Genomic DNA, 22,949 nt, shown 5'->3' on the forward strand with positions numbered 1-22,949 from the left:
ATGCAAGGCTCTGAAGTATGTGGGGAAGGGGGGAGGAGGCTGGAGGGAGGCATTTCTGGGTGGGGGGAAGGCGGGCAGTGGCAGCCCCAGGGGCGGGTGGGCAGGGAGCGGGAGGCAGGGCTGGGATCCGGCACCTATGCCGGATCCCAACCCCCATACCCAGGGAGAATAGAGCGGCTTCAAGCCATTCTGCTCTCCTTACTTGTGCCACCTCAAGAGGTGGCACAAGTCTGAGGGGACCCATAGGGGAAAGAGCGCCTTTCCCAGAGGTAAGGGGAAAAGTTTCCCCTTGCCTCTGGCTGAGCCGCTTTGGGCACCTATCCTGCGCTGGATACAGCGCAAGCCTCCTGGCTTGCCTGTTCCAGCACAGGTTAGGATTGCACCCTTAATTTAACTTTGGCATATTGGGGGGTGCTATAAAATTTTCCTGCTCGATGAGGTAAATTCTGGCCATGACATCACTTCCAGTGGGTCCTTACAGACTGTCATTCTAAAAAGTGTGTTCCAGTTCTAAAAATTTTGAGAACCACTGCTCTTGAGAACCTCCTGTTCTGGGCAGGAGGTCTGGTCTAGAGGGTTGAGCCTCCATTTGCCTGAAGATAATATCCAAAGGTCACCAGTTCGAGGCCACCGGCAAGGCCATCGACCTTGAAGCAGCTGACAAGCTGAGCCGAGCTATTCCATCTGCTCTGAGCGTGGGAGGATGGAGGCCAGAATGGGCGACCAGATCAAGAAAGAAACATCTGAATGTTGTGGTTTCTTGAAAAATAGAAACCTTCTTTCAAATTGTAAAAATCCCTACGGGGATTTAAATTTGCCTGCCAATGTAAACCGCCTTGAATAAAGTCTTAGGAGAAATCTGAGGACCAAGAAAGGCGGTATAGAAATAAGAACATAAGAACATAAGAACAGCCCCACTGGATCAGGCCATAGGCCCATCTAGTCCAGCTTCCTGTATCTCACAGCAGCCCACCAAATGCCCCAGGGAGCACACCAGATAACAAGAGACCTCATCCTGGTGCTCTCCCCTACATCTGGCATTCTGACTTAACCCATTCCTAAAATCAGGAGGTTGCGCATACACATCGTGGCTTGTACCCCATAATGGATTTTTCCTCCAGAAACTCGTCCAATCCCCTTTTAAAGGCGTCTAGGCTAGACGCCAGCACCACATCCTGTGGCAAGGAGTTCCACAGACCGACCACGCGCTGAGTAAAGAAATATTTTCTTTTGTCTGTCCTAACCCGCCCAACACTCAATTTTAGTGGATGTCCCCTGGTTCTGGTATTATGTGAGAGTGTAAAGAGCATCTCCCTATCCACTCTGTCCATCCCCTGCATAATTTTGTATGTCTCAATCATGTCCCCCCTCAAGCGTCTCTTTTCTAGGCTGAAGAGGCCCAAACGCCGTAGCCTTTCCTCATAAGGAAGGTGCCCATACTTGTATTATTATTATTATAAATACTTGTATTATTATTATTATTAGATCATTCCATCTCCTGCTATGACATCACTTCCAATTTAATGACATCAGTTTCGGTGGGTCCCGACAGTGGGTCCTGGTGCTAAAATGTTTTGAGAACCACTACCATATGGAATCATGTATTAGTGGGTCTTTGATCTTTCACATGGGAGAAAATAAATAAATGCAATACCATAGTGTTGTAATAGCGCCAGCAGCCAAAGAGCGTACATACCAAACCCTGAGCCTGGAAATATTCGGAAGAACAACTGGGGCATTATTTGCAATTCATTACAGTTCTTTAGCATTTATACTCAGTGGCAAGAGAAGTTGTATACAAGAAAGTCGTGCTTCTTACCATAGTGAGGAATGATTGCCCAAGCCATGGCAGAAGCATAGATGCCTCCAATCATCCAAAACATGCAAAGCCAACTTAAGTGTTCTCCACGTTTCTCTCGGGCAAGTACTTCAGAAAAATAGGAGAACACGATTGGAACAGCTCCTCCAATCCTAATTGAAGACAAAAGGTATAAGAAGATAGTAACAAACTACATGCAAACTCAGTACTGTATACCTTAACTTTTTGTTCCTTTAACTATTGCCATTTGCATGCTGAAGAACAATTTAAACATATCTGATAATTTTTGTTGGAGCCTGACACAGATTCCTTTGGTTCAATAATTATTACCTTATTGAAAGGTATTTAATTTTTTTTTCTCATTTTTGTGTGTGTTGAAAATGTACTTTTTAATAAGTAGTAGACTGTTTAAGATTTGATAGTGTTTTATACGATTTTATAGTAGAACAAAGAAATGTAGTTTGAGATCTCCTCACTTGCCACACAACTTGCAATATCTTTACTTTTTAATTTCACTTTTTATTTGTTTTTAATAAAATAAAAATTAAAAATCAGAAAAATAAAAAAAGAAATCCAATAATTACCTTATTTATTGATTGAGACACCAAAATATTGACAAAAATGTGTGAGGTGACTCTTATTCAAAGTTAAAACAACAAAAATAAAGGTTAGAAACAGACAAGAGAAGCAGATAGTTGCCTGCAGGTGTTAGCCAGGGATCTGGATACAACTTTCACATTTGGAGGCAGGATACTGCTGAATACCAGATGTTGAGACTGAACAAACGAGAAAGACCTCCATCTTCCCAGCAAGCATCTTAGAAGGCATCCCGTCTGCCGATGTTAAATACAGAATGCTGGACTACATAGACGTTTTATCTGATCCAATGAAGCTTTTCTTATGCTCTTAACCATTCACAAAAATGAGGCCTTTGGTGCGTTTGCCATCACTTATAGATACCATAAAAAGTTCTAGTAAGCAGTAATGGACCTGGTCCCCATGGCACCCTGGGGCGCAGGTCTGTAACATACTGAACATAAGAACATAAGAACAGCCCCACTGGATCAGGCCATAGGCCCATCTAGTCCAGCTTCCTGTATCTCACAGCGGCCCACCAAATGCCCCAAGGAGCACACCAGATAACAAGAGACCTGCATCCTGGTGCCCTCCCTTGCATCTGGCATTCTGACATAACCCATTTCTACTGCCCCCATATCATGCTGTCCCCCAAAGGGGATACTTTCCCAGGCATAACAGAGCCTCATGTGATGCTCAGCAGTGCTCCAAAAGTCTTTGGAGGCTTCTGGTGCGATCTTAAAGAGTTCTTCTGGTTTCCCAACAAAACCAGAAGTACTCTTTAAGCTCATGCTAGAAGCCCCAGAAGGCTTTTTGTGCACTTCAGAGTGCCACACAGGGCTTCACCTGCCTGTGGAATGGCTCCGATACACAGGCAGGGAGGGATGGTGGAGGCGGCAGCAGTGTGGCGCCTGGGGCTTTTGCCACCTGCCCCCAACCCGGTCTGCCATTGCTAGTAAGAACTGGCAAGCACACATACTGAAGGCCACCTTTTTAATTCCTACAGCTTCCAAAGCATTAATCAGCAGCTTCTTTCACTCCAGTACCAGAAAGGTGGGTGTTAAAAAAAAAAAATTCCCTTCCTGACACAGCTTCTGCTGTTGTTCAGGTAACCAGGTACACATGTAACTGATCATTTACAGTTTTGCTGATTTCCATAGGCAACAGTGAGATACGCCCCAAAACTGCAGAAACTGGTCTAAATTCTTATTTAAGCAACTGCAGATAGCTCTTCTACACTTTTTCACGTTGTAGTCATGGTGCTACTTATTTAATGTATCAGATCCTTGTATAATTATAATTAAATCTTTCAGTTTCTTTGCCAAAAGAGTGCTTTCTCTTAGTATGACTGATACAGTTCTACTGAATAATTTACACTTCTGGTCTATTTCACCACAAGAATAGGAATCTTTTTCATCTCAAAACATCTTCCCAAGGCACAGCTACCAGCAATATTTGGATATTACCCCAGGCCATTACCCATTACCTATAATGTTTGAAAGTACCGTATTTTTTGCTCCATAAGACGCACCTGACCATAAGACGCACCTCGTTTTTAGAGGAGGAAAACAAGGAAAAAATATTCTGAACCAAATAGTGTAATAAAATATTTAATAAACTATAACAGAACAACATTTGAACCATGTAAAGTGAACAGCAGTCAACAGTGGCATTAAGAACCATTATCACTGTCATTAACAAATGGAGAGACTTAAAGGTTTGAGTACTCTAGTTTTCTGGAAACCCCAAGAACTCATCATTGCTAGAGTCAGAATTTATGAAGCTCACAAAAGCAGGTGCACACAAATAGGGGATCACATTATCTTTCTGCTACAATGATGTTCTGCTAAATTCCAATCCACTGGGCCTTGTGCCCACTTAAGGCTGATCAGTCCCCCTTGTACAACTCACCAGTGCAGCAAGCAAAAGTGAGTTCAGTTCCAGTCCACAGATGCCAAGTAAATCAGTCCCATCAATCAGAGTTACCAAATCAGAGTCCAGAGCCAATAAGCCAAATTACAGTCCAAGGTCAGGTTCCAGGTAGGTCAGTCAAATCCATCAGGGTATCCAAGTCCAGTCACAATCCACAGTCAGATTCCAAATTCAATAAACCCAGTCAGTCTCCTCTCCTACCTCCAACCTGCACTCCTTCAAAACCCACAAACCCTTTCTGCCTCTGGTACTCCTTATATCCCTGAGGGCCCTATTGCCTTCCAGTGGCTGCAGCTGTGCAGCACACTCTGCTGGATGCCCAGGCCTTACCCTTAAAGGGGCCACTGCTGACACCACATCTACCTCCTCGCCAGTTCTTCCGTGATTCCAATACAAATGAACAAGTGAAAAGTCCAACCACAACTTGAATTCTCAAGACACAACAAACCTCTGGATTTATGGTGAGAACCGAGCCTTAACTGGGGCTTGTGCAATAAGCAAACACTGGCATTCTGACCAAGGAGACAGTTTTTTCTTTGTGATGGGGGGGGGGGGGGCTTACATTCAGATGCTGGATGAGGTGAGTGAAAGTGCCCCTCCCCTGCTGTGTGAGTGGGGGGGCAGAGCATCTGTGTGTGTAAGTGAAGGGGGCAGCCTGTGTGTGTGAGAGAGGGGGAAAGTGTTTGTGTTGCAGAGAAGTTGTGATGCTCTAGGCTTGGGGGGCAGAAGAGAAAAGCTGTGATGCTCCAGGCTTGGGGGGAGAGCAAGAGTCTGTGATGCTCCAGGCTTGGGGGGGGGAAGAGAGAAACTGTGATGCTCCAGGCTTGGGGGGGAGAAAGGATGTGATGCTCCAGGCTTGGGGGGCGGAGAGAGGCTTTCCTGGGAGTAAGCCCCCCTGACTCTAATGGGACTTACTTCAGAGTAGGCATGCACAGGATTGGGCAGCGAGACTGCCACCCCACCCACACTTTCCTGGGAGTGATCCCCAGTGACGCTGAGACTTACTTCTGAGTAGACACGCAGGCTTGCGCAGTGAGACTGCCACCCCACCCACACTTTCCTGGGAAGCGGAGCTGAGCAGAGCAGGCAGAGGGCAGGGCCAGGGGCGGAGTTGTGTTTTTTTTTTTTTTTGCAGTATTCGCTCCATAAGACGCACGCACTTTCCCCCCCCCCCACTTTTTTGGGGGAAAAAAGTGCGTCTTATGGAGCGAAAAATACGGTAGTTCTCCTTCCCAAGTTACTGCTGCCACTGCAGACTTATCAGCAACATCAGAATTGATGTGATCTTCCTTAAAAAATTATTTCCCTACATTCTAATACTGTCAGATAGATTAGCCTATGCTCAAATAAATAAAAACAGTGATTTCCTGCTAGAGGAGCCTTCTGTCAACTAGCTACTTAGCATTAGAGAAGTTCACAAATAAGCCTTCACTTTCAGAAAACCTGCTTCATAACTTTGCCCTTTTAATGAGAAATTGATACGAGCTCTCTTTCCATCATCTCGATCAAAATTGTTCCTGTGACACAGCTCAAAACATAACTGCATGCACACACACTCAAAATAGTAGCACTTATGAGAACTTCACTGCGCAAATATCATTATTGAACCCAGATTACTGGTAATGCTAGGGAAGGGGAGAATTCTCACAGAGTTTTAAAGACAGTTTGACACACTAATGTATAGTACATTTTAGTATACAGGTTCAGCCTATTCATACACGGATTTTTTATACACGGATTTGACTCAACACGAATGGCCCCTGCAAATGAGAAGGAATGTGCTGATCCCTGGAGAAGGGGAAAAATGCATTCCTTTAAAATCAGTTTTAAAAACTGAACAGTCCTTTAACAGTAGACTCCTTAATATGAAAGAGAGGGGGGGGGGCAGCTGGCTGACAATCCATCAATCCTCCTCTCTCCAGGGACCACTCCCTTCCCCCTGAGCATGTGAAAGAAAGACACTTTGCATTGGTGTAGGGAGGGGTTGGAGTGAAGCCTTTCTAAGCACTTTGAGAGAGACTGGTTGTTGGATTGTCGTCTTAATGACTCTTATCTTACATCACAAAGGTCAGCAAGGCTGTTTTTAAATCACCAGAGCAAAGAAACTTTGTTTTTTAAATTGATTTGCTATAGTGCTATAGTTTTTTCGACATCCAGGTGAGCTCTTAGAAGTAAACCATGTGAATAATGAGGGTCAACCTGTATTAGGTTTCCCCAAAAATTTTCAGAGCATATAGTATGACAAAGGCAGGGAAAGTGACATTAATCAGTTACAGCCCAATCTTATACTTTTCTTCAGAAGTCCCATTAAGTTCAATGGAATCTAGTCCCAGGTAAGTGTGTATAGAATTGCAGGCTAAGTGATGTGGGCAGCCCAATCCTACTCCTCCCTGTGCAACAACAGCTGTACCAATGTGGCCCTTGATGAATCCCAGAGGGGATTTTCAGCCTCTGGAAGTCTCCTTAAGAGAACATTTGTTTCCTTGCCCCAGGGTAAGTCCACGCTGGCCTGCTGGGTCTACTCGGAACTGCACCAGCTCTATAGCTGGTTCAAGTCTGTGTGAACCCAAGTCAATGGACTGAGACCAGGAAGAGGGATAAAATATTAGTGTGCCCTGCTACCACCCCTTCCCAGCTGCAATCCACCCTCCTCCCCACCCCATCTCCTCTCCATTCCTCCCCCTCCCTCCTCCATTCCTCCCCCTCTCTGCCTTCCTCCCTTCCCCTGCGCCTTAAGTCCCGGCAAGCATCCCTGGTCCACCGGTGTGTGGACCTGGCTGCTCACTACTTGCAGTAGGTGGCCATGCAGTACTGAATGGATTGTACTTTTCTGTGACAGTCATAAAGGGCCTTATACTGCTATAACAACAGTTCTGGCAGCGTGAGGCTCAAATAGGATTGAGCCATAAGTACATCATCAGAGCTGACCAGTGTCTCAGAACCACTGGAAGACACATCCAGAATTCTGTTCTTTGTCCTCTTAGACGATGATTTCCATGTTTCCACACTTTTTGAACGAGAGCTAAAGACAACTCACTTTTAAAATCAAAGACAGATTAGTAAATGTCTGATAAGGTCCAACTAGACATGAGCTTGGAGCTTGGTGCGTGCAGCTGCCACCAAGGTTCTCCCTCTCCTGACTCTGGTTTGGCCTGATCTCTACTACAATCCTTCCTGAACTGCCTCTGCTGCCACCTTAAGTGCTCCTGCAAGGTGTCCAGGAACTGCTGAAATGTACACAGGATCTCTGACCATCCATGCCAGAAGCTTAGAAGAACATGACAGCAGTGTGGCTTCTGTACCAGCAGAACAGGACATACAGTAATAAAAAGCAAGAGCCATTAGCATTAGCCAATATTAAACCTAATACATAAGACCTTCTGTGTTTTGTTGTTGTAAAATAAATTGGGGGGCAACAAATCAGGCTGAAAGCAAGGAGGGGAGCAGGGGCCTTTAGTACTTTGCACTGTGCATGATTAAACATCACTCCCATGCACTATTCTGAATTGAAAAAAGCTTTAAATTGTTTTCAGTAAATGCTTCAAAAAAATTCAAAATAGCAAGAACACAGCCACAATTAAAATAAAAATTGTCAGAGGTTACGTACAAAAGCCCCCCTACTCTTGCTACTTTTTAAACACAATTTATTGCCCTATTATGTACAATTGAATTTAACAGAACAAAATAAGGAAGAATTATTTACAGTGGGTCTTCAGTGTCCATGGGGGATCCATTGCCAAATCCCCCCCTCCTATGAATAATGAATTCTGCAGAAAATTAAATCCACAGATAGCCCCATAACAACTGGAAGTACCTTTTCCAGTAAAATCTTCAAAGTAGAATCCATTACATTATTAAAAACTCCCACAAAGTTTAAAAGTTAAACTAGACATGACCCTAAACACATACAGTGGGCCTTCTGTATCTGGGAGTTCAGCACCTGCAGATTTCACTCAACCCAAGTGCTGAGTTCATGTCAGAAGGGACATCAAGGACCTCCCAGATATGACCAGAAGTGACTTCCGATCTTGTCCAGGAGGTGTTCTGAGGTGTGGGGAGGTTGCAAGTGTCCTCCCAGAGCCACAGAAGACCTCCTGGATACTTCAGAAAAGCACTGGAATGTACCTTTCTGAAGTGTCTGGGAGACCTTCTGAGGGGTGGAGAGGTTGAGCCTCAGAACACCTCTGGACACAACTGAAAGGCACTTCCAGTCACATACAGGAGTGCCTTGAGGGCCTCCAGATGCAGGCTTGACACCTACATTGAATGAAATCCATGAGTGCGGAATCTATTGATAAGGAGGGCCCACTATAAGTGTTTAGGGTCAGGTCTAGTTTGACCCTTAAACTTTGTGAAAGATTTTAATAATGTAATGGATTCTATTTGGGACAGGACTCATAGAGGAAAGAGCTTATCATAAATTTACAATAATGACTTAAAAGAAATCCATTACATATATTATAAAGAGTTTACATATTATGCACACCTACAGAGAGTAGAGAGTATCAAACCTACGGTGAAAGATTATACATTGGGCAGCACTGTCACAGTGGGACACATGGCCCACACTGTATCCAGCGCTGAAACTGAGCAGGTCCAAGGTATCCTGGGGATAAGGGAATATTTGTTCCCTTACCCCATGTTGAGCTCCAGCCTGCCCGATGGGTCTACTTGGACCTGTGCCAGCAAAATCGCTGGTGCAGGTCCGAGAAGCCCCATGTATGGCTTCCAGGCCTGGATAGGTGGCTAAGATACGGCAGAGACTTCCTCTGCCATTTCCACCCCCTCACAGACCTGAACCATCCCCTCCATGTCCTTCCCTACCCTTCCATGGCCTCTGTTCAGCCTTTCCCCACCCCAGCGCCACTCAGCATTGTACTTACTAGTGCCGGCGGCCACTGGGCTGGATTCGATGCCAGTAGGATGACACACTCCTTTCTGCTGGTGCTCCCTGGTCACAAGTCAACACAAACATGCTTTACAGCAGTCTGCGATGGCTAGCAATGGTGCAGCAGTCACTGTGCTGGCGCTGCGTAATGATAAGACTGGGCCATTTGTCATATGTATCATAACTTATTCCAAAACCAACCACTCCTCTGATTCTGTATGGCAAATATGAGGGAATACGTTATAGTTAACGTATAGGAATACGTTATAGTTAAGTTTATGAAAATCCCTTCTTTAAGTACCATGAGGTAAGTGAGAGGAAAATAAGGAAATGGGTTTAAGTTTTCCACAGGGGAGAGTCCAGTCAACAATGCACAATGGAAGAAAGGATAGGCTGAGACAATCTACTCCATTACCACACAGGTCAATTGCTGCACGAAAATTTGTTCTCCTGAAGCCAGGATGAGAGTAATCATTATCAAGCTTTCTCCAGCAATAGGGAAAGCTACAAAAATCACAAAAGAGAAATTAGAAAATGAAAGAAAGGAGGGAAAAGCTTACCCAAATCCAGAAAGCAACCGACAGAAGAGAAAGAAGCCATAGCCCTGGACAAATGATGAAAGGAAGGCAAAGAATCCATTGACAGACATACATATCAGAAGAGACTGTCTCCTTCCCACCTTGTCTGCCAAGCCTCCCCAGAAGAATGCCCCCACCATCATCCCAAGATATACTATGCTACCTGCAACAAACAAACAAAAAAAACATGTTACATTATGGAAGGTTACAGCTCAATATCAAAATCTGGTACAATTTTGCTCCTCTCACACGAACCATATAACAATATATAGGAAACACTGCAGGTGAATAAATTGAAAACGTGTCTCACAAATACACACAACCATATTGTGTTTAATTTAATAACAGTTTAATTAGATGCCTATTGCTGAAAGTAACATAAAATTAAGTATATTATTGAAAGAAAGTTCCTACAGCAACACCCTGAGCACTTAGCAGGTGCTACTAAATTAATATGTATCAAGAGAATGCTGTTGCCAGTGGTTCCTCTTGGTTTAAGGGGGAGGGGAACTAAGTCAAGGAAAACATTCATACAACCCGAGTGCGTAACCCACACGTAGTTTAATCGCAAGCAATGAAAGAACTGAAATATTATCAAAATGCATCAGTATTAAAAACAAGTGTTTGGAGAGTTGCATTCTGCAAGAGGGTTCTGAAAAAAAACACTTAGAACAGGGGCTTAAATTTACCCAGTGGCATTAGGATTATAACACAGAATGCTTAGTGGATTTATTTTCCAAAAAAAATACTGCTGGCATATTAATTCACACACATACACAAATGTGTGTAGTATCAGTGAGACTGGTTGACCCATTTTCTTTTATAACTATGAAGAATTAGAGTGAATTCTAAAAATGGAAAGATTTTAGGAGTGCAGAATAACAGCATACTCTTCCTGTCAAACACCAAGATTGAAGTGAATGAAAACACAGCAATGTAGGTTTATTATAATCCAATAAATTCTATTACATTGTATTTTAAGATTCTCCTTTCATTCTTTGGTGCTGCTGAGGAATTCCTTTTCTATAAAAAGGAGAATTTAAAAGCTGGTTCCACATGGCACTATTAGCCAGCAAAGCCTGTTCACATGCCAAGATCCTTCAACCATGCTTACTCAGTAATTGCTCAGCCCACCCAACATGGTTCCACTCCCTTTTGCAGCTCTTCCCCCCCCCCCCAAAAAAGAGAGCAAATCAGATCACATTATACATTTAGGATAATGTGTAACTTATAGAATCCAGTGAGACACATTCTGACACAGAAAAACAAGTCATGCCTAATTAAATTGATTTTGATTGATTTCATGGAATGAGGCACCTCAACACTGCTCAGCAGCTGAGAGTTTGAGGGCCAGATAAAAAGCTTCTACAGGTTGCATCAGGCCTCCGGACCTTATACCTTATTGACCTTATGTTAAATAAGGTGACCCCCCCCCCCCAAAAAAAACAGAACCCACAAATCTTTGAATAAAACTGTTAAGTTTAATTTTTCTTCTTTTTTCTTTCAGGGTATACAAGTCGACTTTGTGCATGAAATATTGGAACAATAATCTTCCCCAATATGTCTTGGTCAACCAAGGAAAAGTTTCTTGAAATTTACTGGACCTTTGTTGGATTTAATAAAATTTTTATGGGTTCTGGTTTTTTTGGGTCACCCTATTTGACACTTCTGATATACACCTTCAAATCAAAACTGAACATCTTACTGACCAAGCCAAGAGTATTTGTTGCCTACAAGCCTTTTATTTGTGCAGAGGTGTGATGCTTGTATACATGTGTACATGGTGCTGGGTGAGGATGGCCAGAAGAGGATGACCCGGGCCTGTCTTGTGCATCAGAGCTGATAGCAAGAGGCATCATGTTTGACAAGCCTCAAAGATGGCCACAACTCTGCTTCATCAGAGCAATCACATCCACCTCCCCAGCTGGCTGGCTTAAGAGAAGCCTCCTACCATTTCTTTTGGGGAAATTCCATAATTGGCCACACCTTGCTTGCACAGCACATTTGAACCTGTAAACAAAAGCAACATCCTGGAAGCTGCCTGATAAAGGTAAACAAAGATGTTAGTGGCACAGAAGAAGTGTCTCCAAGCCTTGCTATCCTCACCAACTCTATAGTTAAATTTAATCAAAAGGTATATGCTAAATTGAGGTACTGACCTCCAGAGCAAGTCAAGAGTCCATTACTGCATCTTTGGCAGGGTACAAGCAAAACAAACCCTCCCCACCCCACGCTACCCATTTGCCCTTCCCCTGCACTCACTTACCTGCACTGCACAGGTCATCACCCATGGCAGCAGGTCACCAAGGATGCAGCCACTCTGCTACAGAGGGTCGAAAATGGCCCCCAGAGGCGTGCTTCACACACTGTCAGCAGCTGAATTATGACAGCAGGACAGTGTCCCACCGTCATAAAGCAGGGGATAAGATTGGGCTGTAAATCTAATTTAGCAGTTTGAAGGCCCAATCCTATGGTCCTGCCGCACCATCAGAACTTGTGTTCTGGAGATGCAGCTTAAAGGCTGTTGCAAATGGTGACCAACCATTCCACAGCTGGGCCACTGCCACTAATGATAAGTGGCCGTGTGCCAGCAGCCTCCAAAGAAGTCCTGATGCTGGCAAGACGACACAGGAGACAGAGGGTGGGGAGGAACATGGCAGAGAATAGGGTAAGGTGCAGGCTATACTGAGGTTGGGAAAGGGTGAGATTGGTAGCAGTAGCTCCACCGATATTGTAACCCCGTTTCTAGCCTTGATCCAACTTCCTGGCATCACCCAGGCTTGCACCAGCAAAACTGCTGACACAGGTCCAAGTAGCCCCAAAGCAGCAATGGAAGCTAACCCCCTGGCAAGAGAACAAATGTTTCCTTACCCAGCAGAGACCTGTGAGGCAGCCCCCCCCCCCACAGGATGCAACATGTACTCCAGTGATGTGGTTGCATTGGCGGAGGGAGAGTGGGGGTTTAAATAGGATTGGCCTGCCCAAGGAAGCCTAAAGATTAGTTCCGGGTGGGGGGGGGGGGAGAGAGAGAGAGAGAGAGAGAGAGAGAGAGAGAGAGAGAGAGCGCACGTGGTGACCTTTGGGCATATCCCCATGCTTGGCAGTGGTTTCTATTACTGTGTTGTTCATTCCTATGGTGGGGGGGCCACTACACTGGCAGTGGCCACTCATCAGCCCTGAGCTTAACCCCACTTCCCTGGTTTAGATCACCCTGATAACATTTCTCTGGCTGCCAACTTTGGGGCTGGGTAGATGTGGTGACCAGCTCCTTGGATGTCACACTGATAACGTACCAACATCACATCACACCAGTGATGCAGCATGTGCAATAAACTTGCTGAACTGATACCACTATGGCAGAGCAAAACTTTATTCAACAGCGGATTATTTTCAAAATAATGTGTACGGTCTTTTAAAAATAGTTTCAGGAATTACGATTATTTGAACTCCTTTAACTACAAAAGGAACAAACGGATCAAGAGACGCTAGACTTCCAGCATGCTGGGAAACTTGGTACAATGTTGCACTAAACTGACACATGGGGTGTATGAAATGAAAGAATCCTGCTTTCTCACAGCTGTGTTTTCTGATAACAGTACATAATGCAAAACATAGGAAAGTGATGACTTTGCAGCTCTATCACTTTTGCTTCAGGAATATTTTAGTTCTGATAAATGTGTCCTAAAATGCAAAGTTCCTAAAGTCAGTGGCATAACTAGCCACCCTGGAGCCCAGGGCAAAGTTAAAAATGATGCCCCCCCCCAAGGCACACCCAGTAGTGATGTCACACCCATGGTTATTTTTTTAAAATTTGAAAAATAAAAACCGACCATCTCCCTCCACCCCCTAAGTCCAAAACTGGTCACATTAACTTTTGTTTGTTTAAATGCAGGTTTAGGTCAGTATTAAACTAGTGTTCTGGAGGTGCAAGGTCCTGTAAGTTGGCCAAGACCAGCATACAGGACAAGACTGCCATTGCATGCTTTTGAGCCACTACTGCAAATGACCAGTGGTGTGTGCAACTACTGTTCCACTGCTCCCGGTAAGCTGGTATTGGAGCCATGGTGCAGGCAGGGAGGGGAGGAGCTTCATGTGAAGGAGAATGAGTGAAGGAGGTGGTTCAGAGTAGGAAGGGGTGGATTCTGGCTCCTTTCCAGGCTGATGGCTAGCAGCCTAGCTGCACTGACTACTGTGTCACATTTTGCGACAGCCATAAGGACCTTGCACTGCCAAAACACTTGTTCCAGCAGCACAAGGCCTGAGCGGTTTGGTCCATATGTCTGTTGGGGCTAATGATGCTTTAAACATTATATACTGTTTAGCCCAGAGACCACAACTTTTGATATATTCAATATTGTGTTCTGCTACTATGCTCAAGATAACTGCAGTACTGAAAAAAATAGTTTCTTTTTCTAGTCTTGTAGTTCTGAGAATTAAATAGACACATTCACCCCCTCCACCTTTACAAAGATGAAAGACTAAGATGCAGCATATACAGAACAGGGCTATCAAAAACTCAGATAATCCCAGGTAATGATTTGAAGTCACTGACAGATTCCTTTAGTACTAGTGCTGAACATATTATTTGGAAGATATCTTTGCTTATCCAACAGTTCCCTCTGGCATTAGAGAGAAAATCCTAACTGACAAACCTGAGATAAAGCATACTTTGTCAAATCTTTGTAATACCTCTAATGCCTGGTTTCACTTTTCTGTGCAACTGAGGTGCCTCTGAGATACACACACACAATCCTAGATTTTCAATGCCAAATGCAGCAACACCACTCACAGAGCTCTAAATTGACCCAGTCACGGTAGCAAATTGGTGTGACTCTGCAATTTGAAATGCACTTTTATGGCAATACTCCAGGCTCAAAGTGATTATGAATGGTACATGTGATTGAGCAGCCAAAGCATTTCCCATGCAGTGTTCTGGGATTAATTCCTGTCTCACAAACAAAAATCCAAAGGCTGCTAATTGACCATAGGATCATTCTACAGTCATGGTCCTACATCATATCAAAAGTCTTTATTTGGTAAGGTGGGAAAAATGATGATTCATCATTGGTTCATCCAGTCCACTATTGTTCTTCAAAGTCTCCAGCCACAGTCTTTAGCAGCCCTGCTATCTGATTGCCCAATACTATCCCCCACCATTGGCACCAAAGCAGACACATTGGCAGAGGGTGTGTTTATCAAAAGTTGTGGGGGACAACTGGACAGTCAGAACGAGTTAAGTAACAATTTTTACTTACCCTCCCCAGTATGCTGCCTGATCACCTATGGAGTCACCTAGGATCTATCCCAGTCATTTTGCTGACGTAAGTCCAAAGAAAAAAAATGGCAGGGTAGCCTGGGAAAGAGGGGATAAGATCTAGCGCACACCAATGCTGCTGAGATCAAAAACCAGAAATGATTTCCAATTGCTTTGTTAAGACTTACAGAGGCTTGGGGAGCCTTGAGGAGGGCTCTGTGGAGCTCCCCACACCCCCTAGAGGCCAGCACTGCTGTCAGGTTAAGGTAAAAAAAACAACCCAATCAACCTTGGTAGCACTGCGATTCTGGAGATCTTGTTGCTGCCTTCCCTCTTCCCCTGCCCCTTAAGGCTTCTCAGATTGGGGCATTGCAATGCCTCAGTTTGAGAACCTCAGCACTATACCATCCTAGCTCTCTATAAAGCAGGGGTGCCCAAACCCAGACCTGGGGCCACTTGCGGCCCTCAGGGACCTCCAATCTGGCCCACGGGGAAGCTCCCAGTCCCTAATGAGCCCCTGGCCCTCCGGAGACTTGCTAGAGCCCATGCTGGCCCAGCACTACTGTTCCACCTCTCGAGTGAGCTGTGGGATGAGGCCTCCCTCCACTGCTTGCTGCTTTACGTCTGTGAAACAGCAGCAGCAGCAGCAGCAGCAGCAAAGGAAAGGCTAGCCTTGCTTTCTGCAAGGTCTTTTATAGGCCTTGAGCTATTGCAAGACCTTCATTCATAAAAGTTCCATCTCTAATATATTCATTTATATAAATTTATTCAAATTTTAAATGTAAATTAATTATTTTTTTTCCTGGCCCTTAACATAGTGACAGAGAGATGATGTGGCCTTCCTGCCAGAAAGTCTGGACACCCCCTTATATTAGGTCACTAGTCGCACCATGTGAACAAAAATCTTAGGAGTAGCCAACTTTTCCTCCTAAGTTGTCACAAGTTAGCTACTTACTATGCTAACTGATAGGAAAAAAGACCTTGCATTCTCCTAAGGCAGGAGAATTTGGTCCAGTGAAAACTGATGCTGCGGGTCGCATTTTTTCCCATCATGCTCTGCCAGAACAAGCAAGCATGGGACTTTCTTAGCTATCAAAACGTGTTGAGAAAGGAAAAAAAATATGTACTGAAACCAAGGTCATAATCCTTGGCCTCCCTAAGCATGGTCAGTGTCAATGACATTCAAAATGTTCTGCTGGCACAACACCACACTGAGGTTCATTACATTTCAACAGCAAAGCTGTTTATGTTTTTTAAGACCAAAGTAGATGCAACTTTAATTGCATCATTAGCCATTTTGTGTTTGTTTCATACCATGGAATGGTTGGGTTGGGTACTGTGATCCTGATGAACACTCCCAACCCTGCAGCTCTTAGGGCCTAGTCAGATGCGTACTTAGTTGTGCAACTAGGCAAGACAGTGGGGTTGTTTTAGGGGTAAATAGCATGGAGGGAGCTGTGAAACAGGATAAAACTGTGGCAAGAGGAGGAAGGGGTAGTGTCATCTCACAGATGACAAGCTACACCCGCTGAAATTCCCTCCTCTACACAATTATTAAAGGTCTGGGAGCCCTAAAGTTGAAAGGTTGGCCTAACCTCCATTAGTACTTTGCCCACACAGTAGCGTTAAGCCCAGTCATACCCAGTGGACACTATTCTTAAATGAAAAAATCTTCCAGTGGCTTGCATCTGACATTTTTCATTTGAAAATAATATGTGGGGAGAGTAGCAATCAGGTTCAAACTTCAATGGAGACAAACTAAAGCTCTCCTTCCCCACCGTAGTTTCACCCATAGCCCCCTCTGTTATTTATTGTAAAGCAACCTCTCCTCTTGTCCAGCCTAGCTGCACAATGAAGCACAAGTCTGACTTGATACTTTCTCTTGGAAGGAAGTTGCTACCAATGGAACCTTCCTTTCTCAGGCAAATAGCATCTGGGGTGGAATGAGATGTACTTTCATTACAATCAGGGGGCAAGGGGAATGGGCTAAAAAAAGAAAAGGGCTCCTCCCCTACTGATATGGTTCCAGTCAGGCTCTTTCATGGCTCTTATCCACTTGAAACTACAAATATATGAGGTGCAATGACATAACTCATGTTTTGTCTCATTTGGCCTTTAGTGTGTACATGCTTATACATTTTTAATCAATGCATGCATATGAATATGGCATTTTCTGAAATGGCTCCAACTTTTATTGGAGAATGTTATTTTAAAAACCATTCCTTTCACAGAAAATATCCATGTGAGCGCAGCTGTTTTAGACCAAGAACTATCCTACCAGAAGATTTCAAAGACAAAATTTTGGAGCACTGCATACAGTATAACAATTGGGGGGCAATGAAATCTGCTAGATTAGCAGTCAATATTTAGTGACCATTCCAAAGTAAGTGAGAAGGATGCAGTGCCACAAAGTGGCAGAGCCATTGGAGGAGCACTGCCATGGCTGGAGGGTGAGGGCAGGAGACACAGAGCAGTCCGGAGAGGGTGATTTTGGCAGTGAACGTGGATGGCATATCCGATCCCCCCAAATTCAGCCCATGATGTGCCCTTAATTTTCTTGGACTTATGCCAGCTATAGAGCTGGTGTAGGTCCAAGGAGACCAAAAGACCATCAGGGAGCCTACCCAGAGGTAAGGGAACAAACATTCCCTTACCTTGAGGAGACCGCCGGATCCCCCTCCCCCATTATAGCCTGCAGTGCATGTCTCCATGGCACAGCTCCATCAGTACTGATGGCAGGGGTAGGATTAAACAGTTAGGGCACAATCCTAACCAATTTTTCAGCACTGGCATAGCTGTGCCAGTGGGGCGTGTGCTGCATCCTGCAGTTGGGGAGCAGTCACAGAGGTCTCCTCAAGGTAAGGCAATGTTTGTTCCCTTACCTCAGTGCTGGAAAGTTGGTTAGGACTGTGCCCTTAGTTGATTAACTGATCAATTAAATCTGCATAGACCAGCATGTGAGGAAAAATACATCATTCTGAAGCAAGAAGCATATTACCAGTATTTGTTTTTAGACCATGCATGCATGTGTCTTCTTAGAAGAAACATGAGAGAGAAGAAAGATTGTCTCTTGAGATGCTGATTGCCATCTGCAGTTCTCATAATTACTAATATTAAAAAAAAATTTAAATTTTTGCCAGATTAACAGGGGACTTTTTTAGTCAATTAAAAGGTGTTTCTTTTTGATGATTAATCAAATCAATTAATTGATTAAACATCTCAGCTCTAATATGATTAAGGGTACCAGAGGAAACATGTTAACACTTGTCATATAGAGATGTTTCTGAAAACAGTTTTGTGTGATCCCAGTCCATCTTCCACATCAGTGGTTATGCTGAGATTGCTTACAACTCTCTTCTACGTTTACAATATGATACAGTCTACAGGGATAAGAAACATTAAAGGCCATAGTAACCTTTTGCCATGTGTAGGACAATTTTGGAAGCATTCACATGGCAAAAGTGACATGTAACCTTCTGCAGTCACTCAAACTCCAAAAGTGGAGTATACTGCACATGGCTACTCATATGTGGCAAAACGTCAGAGTATATTGTGCAGTGAATGTAAATCCAATTCTCCTGAAAAAAAATTGCCTGGTAGGGAGAAGAGGATTCCAGGAAAATTATGGAAAATGCAGGACACTTGAAGAGGACAGAAATTTCAGCATCATTGTTCTGTTTTTTTATTCATAAGAACATATGAAGAGCGCTGCTGAATCAGGCCAAGGGAAGCCAAGGGCCAATGTAGTCCAGCTTCTTGTATCTTCACCGTGGTCCACCAGATACCTCTGGGAACACACAAGGCAACAAGATATCTGTATCCTATTGCCACTCCCTTGCATCCAGATATGCTACTTCTAAAACCCAGAAGTTACAATCATCATGACCTGTAATCTGGGGTGAACTTTTCCTTCATCAATCTTCATCCCCTTTTAAAGGTATCTAGGCCAGGTGAAAATGAATTTGAAAGTAATTTGGTTATAAATATTCACCACATGAACTCACAATTTTCATTTGTGTCTAATGAAACTTGCAAGTAATTTAGATATAAACATTTACTTAGCAGTGGACTTAACTAGTTCTGTGAGCAATTGTCACAGTTTCTGCCGAGCAGCCTACATTTTGTCTGGGCTCTTAGTTTCAAAACTCTGAACTCTCAAGAGCAAAGATCAAATAATAAAGTTCAACAATTTGATAGATGAGGTCCTGTAAGCTGTGATTTATCTATCTTACAAGATTAACTAAACAAGAAGCCAGTAGAGAGCTCAGTGTTGTGTTAAATATCTTCAGCGTTGTTTTAAAAGTGGATTTGACATGTAATGATTTAAACTGTGATGCATCTTCAGCCAACAAAACCCAGGCTGCTGAGGCGCACACACGAAAAGTGGAGATGACAGCAAAATTAAATGTATGAAGTCAGCCAGACTGGCAGACTAGTTTCTATTGGTGAAATAATTTCTGCCCATTTTGAATATATTTGCACTTCTGTGAAACATGACAACTGGTTACTAAAACTGTAATTAAGCAGGTAGAACTGGAATGGGGGGTAGAGTGACATAGGAAAGTGTGATGCTGATACATGCAGTTTTAAGCATGTTTAATGTTAACTGGCGTGGGACAACATGGTGCAAAGCCTTATGGATTAATGCTTTTAAGATAATGAATATTGCATGAATGTTTATGTAAATGATTCATAATCCACTTTTCCTTCCATGAGAAAATTCAGACAGCTCACATAACAGTATCATGAATGCAAAAGAATTCTACAACAGCTAGATAGCAACGTTATGCAAGTTTTTTGAGAGGTGCCAACCCTGTTGTTTTCTTGGTTTTTTTCTTTTTCTCTTCAATGCACAGAAGTACGTGCATGTCCCACATCTCCCTGTCCTTGCCACCATGACCCTCTTCCTGGCTCTCTTCTTCCGAACAGGCTTAGAGGTCAAAGGGCGCAATCCAAACATGCCTTTGGGCTGAGGCAAGTCCCTCGCACTGGCCCAGGAGGGTCACAAATGTGCTGTGCGCCTCCTTGAGAGGAAGCTGGGTCGGCGCTCTGAGCAGTGCCAGCCTGCGGAGGCTGACATAAGCCTCTGTGCCAGCTTCCTCTTGGACGCTTGTGTCGGCCTGCTTGGGCTGACGCAAGCAGCAAAGGTAGTCAGGGGAAGGCAGGAAGGAGGCGAGAGGGAGGTGTTCCTGGGCAGGGGGAGGGCGGGTGGTAGGTGGCCCCAGGGGCAAGTTGGCGGGGAGCGGGAGGCAGGGCTGGGATCCAGCAGTTATGCCGGATCCCAACCCCCGTTCCCGAGAAGACCCATGTGGCCAGCGGCCCTTACCCAAGGGTAAGGGGAAAAGTTTCCCTTTGCCTCTGGCTGAGCTGCTTATGGCCACAATCCTGCGCCTCTTGGTTTGCCTGTTTCAGCACAGGATAGGATTGTGCCCAAAGTCACCAAAGTCTGGGAAAAAGCAGAAAAGGAAGACCTCCCTTTCTGCTCACTCCCAGGCTCCACCTACCCAGTCTGTTTAGAAGAGGATCATAGTGGTGGGTTACAAGGAAGGCCCCCTCCCACTACAACTTCTCCCACCACAACTTCTCTCCCAGGAGAGAATCTTAACCTAATCTTCCTTCCCATTAGGTAAGGGAAAGGAGGGCAAGAAGGGATATGTGTAAGCAGCAGACCTAGAGAAGGAGATAGGGTATTTAAATGTTATTGAAACATTCTCAAAAATTAGGTGTAAATATATATACTGGTTTAGCTTTAAATAAATATTTTATATTAAAAACTGTCTACTATGAAATCAAATAGATTATGCAAAAGATATGAACACCAATGTGTCTTTTTTCCTAAAGTCAGAAGTTTTGTAATCTTACCCATCCCAAGTCATTCTAAACAAATGCCTGAGAAGTTCCCATGCAAACATTATTGAAACAAATGCATCTTCAAATGTTCCCTAGTAATGAGGCATTTTTTTGAGCTCTTGGTGATGCTGATATATTTTAGATATCAACCTAGATAGTACATGAGTAAAATATATACATTCAAGATCTATAAACTTTCATACAGTTTCTTCATTTAAAAGACAAGTCCATCACTTGATTTAGAAAGATGTAGCTAGTTTGTTGATTGGTCATGACAAGTAAAAGATATGGAAAAATGTTATTTTAGACACACAACAAAACAAAACAAAACAAAAAACCCAAAAAATCATCTTACAGCACAATCCTATGTGGGTCTACCCTGAAATAAGTTCCATTAATGGAATTTACTCCCAAATAAGTGGGTACAGGATTGCAGTCTTATTACATTATGAAGAAAAAATGCTTCTTCTAATAAGATATGACACTGTAAAAAAAAAAAATCTAGACAGTATCAGATTTATGATTCTGTCATGATAGAAAAGAGATTGTACTCACCAAGCCATCCTGAGCCAGAATTAGGAATGCACATGTCTGTCTCAGCACTAGGCAATACAAATCCAACCACAAAAACCTCCACCCCATCAGCCATTAGTGCCATTCCAAGGACAAAGAAGAGGGCCCACTGAAAACGTCCATGCCCGCATTCTTGAATGATGAGCTCATACTGCTGTGCCAATTCTTCTTCGTCAGCTTTTCTTTCAGTCTCCAGTTCATGACGATCCTTGTAGTTCTCTGGTGTGGGCTGCCCTAAGCCTGCTATCCCATCCTTGTTCTGTGCTGATTTTGGGATTCCCTGATATTCTCCTTCATAAATTTCATCATCTTCATCATGTCCTTCAGTTGCTTCACTTGATCCTTCATCTTCGTTTGCTTCTCCATCATAATTTCCACCTTGAGAATAGTAATCATTTTCCTCGTCACCTTGGAATCTATTGTAAGATTGTTGTGTGTATCCATCTTGAGCTTTGTCTACAGCTTTATTCACCTTCTTTGTTGCCTGTTTCTTGACCTCCTTGGCAATGTCCTGAGCTCCTTTCACTAATGAAGTCCTATCTTCCATCTTGTAAGCTGCATCCATCTTGTGTTAATCAATGTGTTACTGAACTGATGTTCTGTACGGAGAGTTACTGTGTGCTAGGGTGCAGCAGCGGGAGACTCCAAAACACATTCAGTTTCAACAAAATACCTGGGGGGGGGGAGAAAGAGAACCAATTTAAGTTTTGATCACTGTTCACATAATCATAAAACTAGTACCATCATAGGGTCTACCACCATTCTGCTCCAAGAGCAGATAGAGGCACCACTCATCCCACAAATTAAGACACACGATTCTGACCAGAGTGCACCACAAGCAGAGATCTGATGCACTGCAGAAAAGCTCCTGCAGAGTAAATAGCTCCAACTGACACAGGCAAGAGAACCAAAACAGCATGCTAAGGAGAAAGGCAAAAAAAAATCTTCTACAGATTTCAAGGATCACTAGCTCCAGTCACTACTATATGAAGAACAATTCAGAAGTAGAATCCATCTTCAGATTGGAGTTTCAACAAGGTCCATAAGTTTGTATGTTATTTACATAAAAGTACAGTTACATAGATTATAAAATGTAATTAAAGCATTTCCAAAAGAGCATATTCTATACCAGTGCATCACGACACGCACACACAATGGTGCCACGGGATGTCCCTGATGGTCCCTCCTATTTGTTTCCAGGCACCACCATCTTGGATCTCATGAAATATTATAAGATTTGGGTGCCACTATCTTGGATTTCACAAGATTTCCTAGCTAAGTCAGGAAGAAGAGGCTGCAAGGAAATCATGACCCAGGTAAGTTTTGGGAACTACTGTTCTCTACCATTTGCTGCTCTTCACCCATACCACCCCTAGCTTTTAGGGGTAGGAATTCTGAATGTGCAGAACTCTCCCACAAAGCTCTTAACTGTAAAAAAAAGTTTGCTATAAAAAACATATGGAATCATAAGTAAAGTAC

The 22,949-nt window shown here is 43.6% G+C and overlaps 1 protein-coding gene across 2 annotated transcripts in view; it reads right to left on the minus strand.

Annotated features, from left to right (window-relative positions):
- SV2C (synaptic vesicle glycoprotein 2C) overlaps positions 1-22,035 on the minus strand; it is a 61,756-nt gene extending 39,721 nt beyond the window's left edge. For both annotated transcript variants that reach the window (XM_066616656.1, XM_066616655.1), the window contains exons 1-3: positions 21,453-22,035; positions 9,776-9,956; positions 1,820-1,971 (exon numbers count right to left, since the gene is read on the minus strand). In XM_066616656.1, the coding sequence (XP_066472753.1) occupies positions 1,820-1,971; positions 9,776-9,956; positions 21,453-22,035 (916 nt within the window). The remainder of the gene's footprint in view (positions 1-1,819; positions 1,972-9,775; positions 9,957-21,452) is intronic.
- Positions 22,036-22,949: the final 914 nt, after the last annotated feature.

Source organism: Tiliqua scincoides, chromosome 2, assembly GCF_035046505.1.
Source record: "Tiliqua scincoides isolate rTilSci1 chromosome 2, rTilSci1.hap2, whole genome shotgun sequence".
Classification (NCBI taxonomy): Eukaryota; Metazoa; Chordata; class Lepidosauria; order Squamata; family Scincidae; genus Tiliqua; species Tiliqua scincoides.